Below are 1821 nucleotides of genomic sequence, written 5' to 3' on the forward strand. Positions count from 1 at the left end.
ACCATTATTTTTCATGCAATTTGATAACCAAGTAAAGAAGGGTCTGAAGTTGAACAAGATCCACTTTCTGATCCTTGCTTCCTTTTCCCCTAACATAAGAAAATTTTATGATTAACATAATATCCAATTAGCATCTTTACATTGCCATCTTCCATGTGATAAACTGACGGGCATGGAGTTTTTAATTTTAGCAAGTCTTCCATTGTTTTCGGTGGGACAAGAGGAATCGTGGCGGTCACATATTCATAGAAATGTTTCTGAGATATTCCAAGATACCATAGTGATGACGAGGCTCAATAATTCAACTTGGGAAAATTAAAGGTAGGTTTAAGTTCTTTGGGATTGGGGTGTGAGTTTTGGATATTGGCATGTCTTTGGATAAAAGTATTTTTCAAGTTTTTCTTGCTTTCGTGGTTGAAATGTTTGAAGTAAAAATTACGCAACCATTTTGGAAATATAACTAAATGATTTCACAAGAGGTAGAATTTTGAGAAAGAAGATTGTATAATCTTTGTATTTCTTTTCTATTGTATAACCTCCGTAAAATTACGGTATATATGTACAATCTGCGATGCCAATATTTAACGGTGATGATATTAAGAACAAGAACTCTAGTTTTGATCATACGCTGGAGAGGGTTTCAAGGCCTTCTACAAGATCTTGGATGCTCAACTCGAGCCTTGAAGCTCCTTTTGCACGTTCTCGACATGCTTCATGTTTTGATTTGGTGCGAGAATGCACCGCAGACTTCACACTCAAAATTTCATTTGCTTTCTGTTCTTCCTCGCACATTACTTTCTTACGGTGCATTAGCTTGAAACCGGTGACCAACGGCTCGATTTTGATTCGCCTCGCCCTGAAATAAAGGACAATACGGATTCTAGCACGCTGATGGTAATCGCTTCTACATCTCTTAAGACGCTAATCACGCCTACATTCTCGCCAGAGTCTTGAGTTTATTCAGATATGCTTCAAGTTCTTTAACGCCTTGCGATTTCCTTTTCATGGCTTTCCTAGATGTCAAGTATTTCCTAAAATCATTAGCAAGCCCTGCGGCTCCACGTCTTCTGCATAAAATTGATTGAAGCTCTTGTGTGGATTCCTTTATGCGCAACAAGGCATCCTTAGCAATGGTACATACATCCAAGAGCATGAGAGATCCATCCAAAAGCTCTTCAACCATTTCCTTTGCTTCTCTTGGTCGAGAGCTTGTTGGGTGAGGGGAAATTGAAGCAATACATCAACACATTCATGCAAATCCTGAATACCACTTAGATTGTGGCCTATGGATGATGATGTGGAGGCTGATTGAGATGCCCTCAATCGGTTCAAGTTCTCGTCGATTTGTGAAACGATGGGGTGTTGCCTTGTGGGCAAGCTGTTTGATCGAGCATGGTAAGAGGCCGCCATTTTCTTGGTATGCAAAAGCGATATGTGTTTTGAACTCGCTTAGCTATTTGTTGTAGTCCCTTACCATCTGCTCAACATATATATTACAAGTTGAGGCGGACACAAGGAATCTCAACCATTTTAAATATCAATTGGAAGCAAGCAACATGAGCTAACATGATCTCGATCCCCATAACTATCACCAAAATGCTTCTGCTGTGTCTCCTCTCCACAATCACAACAACTCATCACCCTTCGGTAGCAACAAACACTACTAGTTTTCAATGCCATAATATCCATATATACAAATATTATGTAATAATGCGCACGGTGGTACTACATTCAATGCCTTGTATTAATGAATCATTTGCTTTTAACTTGTCTCGTCTTCTTCTTGTTATTGCTGTCTTATTGATTAGGTTCTGCAAGGAG

The 1821-nt window shown here is 39.2% G+C and overlaps 1 protein-coding gene across 1 annotated transcript; it reads right to left on the reverse strand.

Moving 5' to 3' along the window:
* Positions 1-621: 621 nt before the first annotated feature.
* Positions 622-1410, reverse strand: LOC128285368 (uncharacterized). Its single transcript, XM_053022873.1, has 3 exons — positions 1142-1410; positions 936-1067; positions 622-856 (listed from the first exon to the last, which is right to left on the reverse strand). The coding sequence occupies exons 1-3, from the start codon at positions 1408-1410 to the stop codon at positions 622-624; spliced, it is 636 nt and encodes a 211-aa protein (XP_052878833.1).
* Positions 1411-1821: the final 411 nt, after the last annotated feature.

This window comes from Gossypium arboreum, chromosome 12 (genome assembly GCF_025698485.1).
Source record: "Gossypium arboreum isolate Shixiya-1 chromosome 12, ASM2569848v2, whole genome shotgun sequence".
Taxonomy (NCBI): Eukaryota; Viridiplantae; Streptophyta; class Magnoliopsida; order Malvales; family Malvaceae; genus Gossypium; species Gossypium arboreum.

Excerpts from the sequence above, each read along its gene's own strand:
- LOC128285368 (XM_053022873.1), bottom strand. The coding sequence starts at position 1,410 with ATGGCGGCCTCTTACCATGCTCGATCAAACAGCTTGCCCACAAGGCAA. Across the intron at positions 1,068-1,141 it reads GATCTCTCATGCTCTTGGAT|AAGACGTGGAGCCGCAGGGC; the intron begins GTATGTACCATT and ends AATTTTATGCAG. Across the intron at positions 857-935 it reads CTCAAGACTCTGGCGAGAAT|GGCGAGGCGAATCAAAATCG; the intron begins GTAGGCGTGATT and ends CCTTTATTTCAG.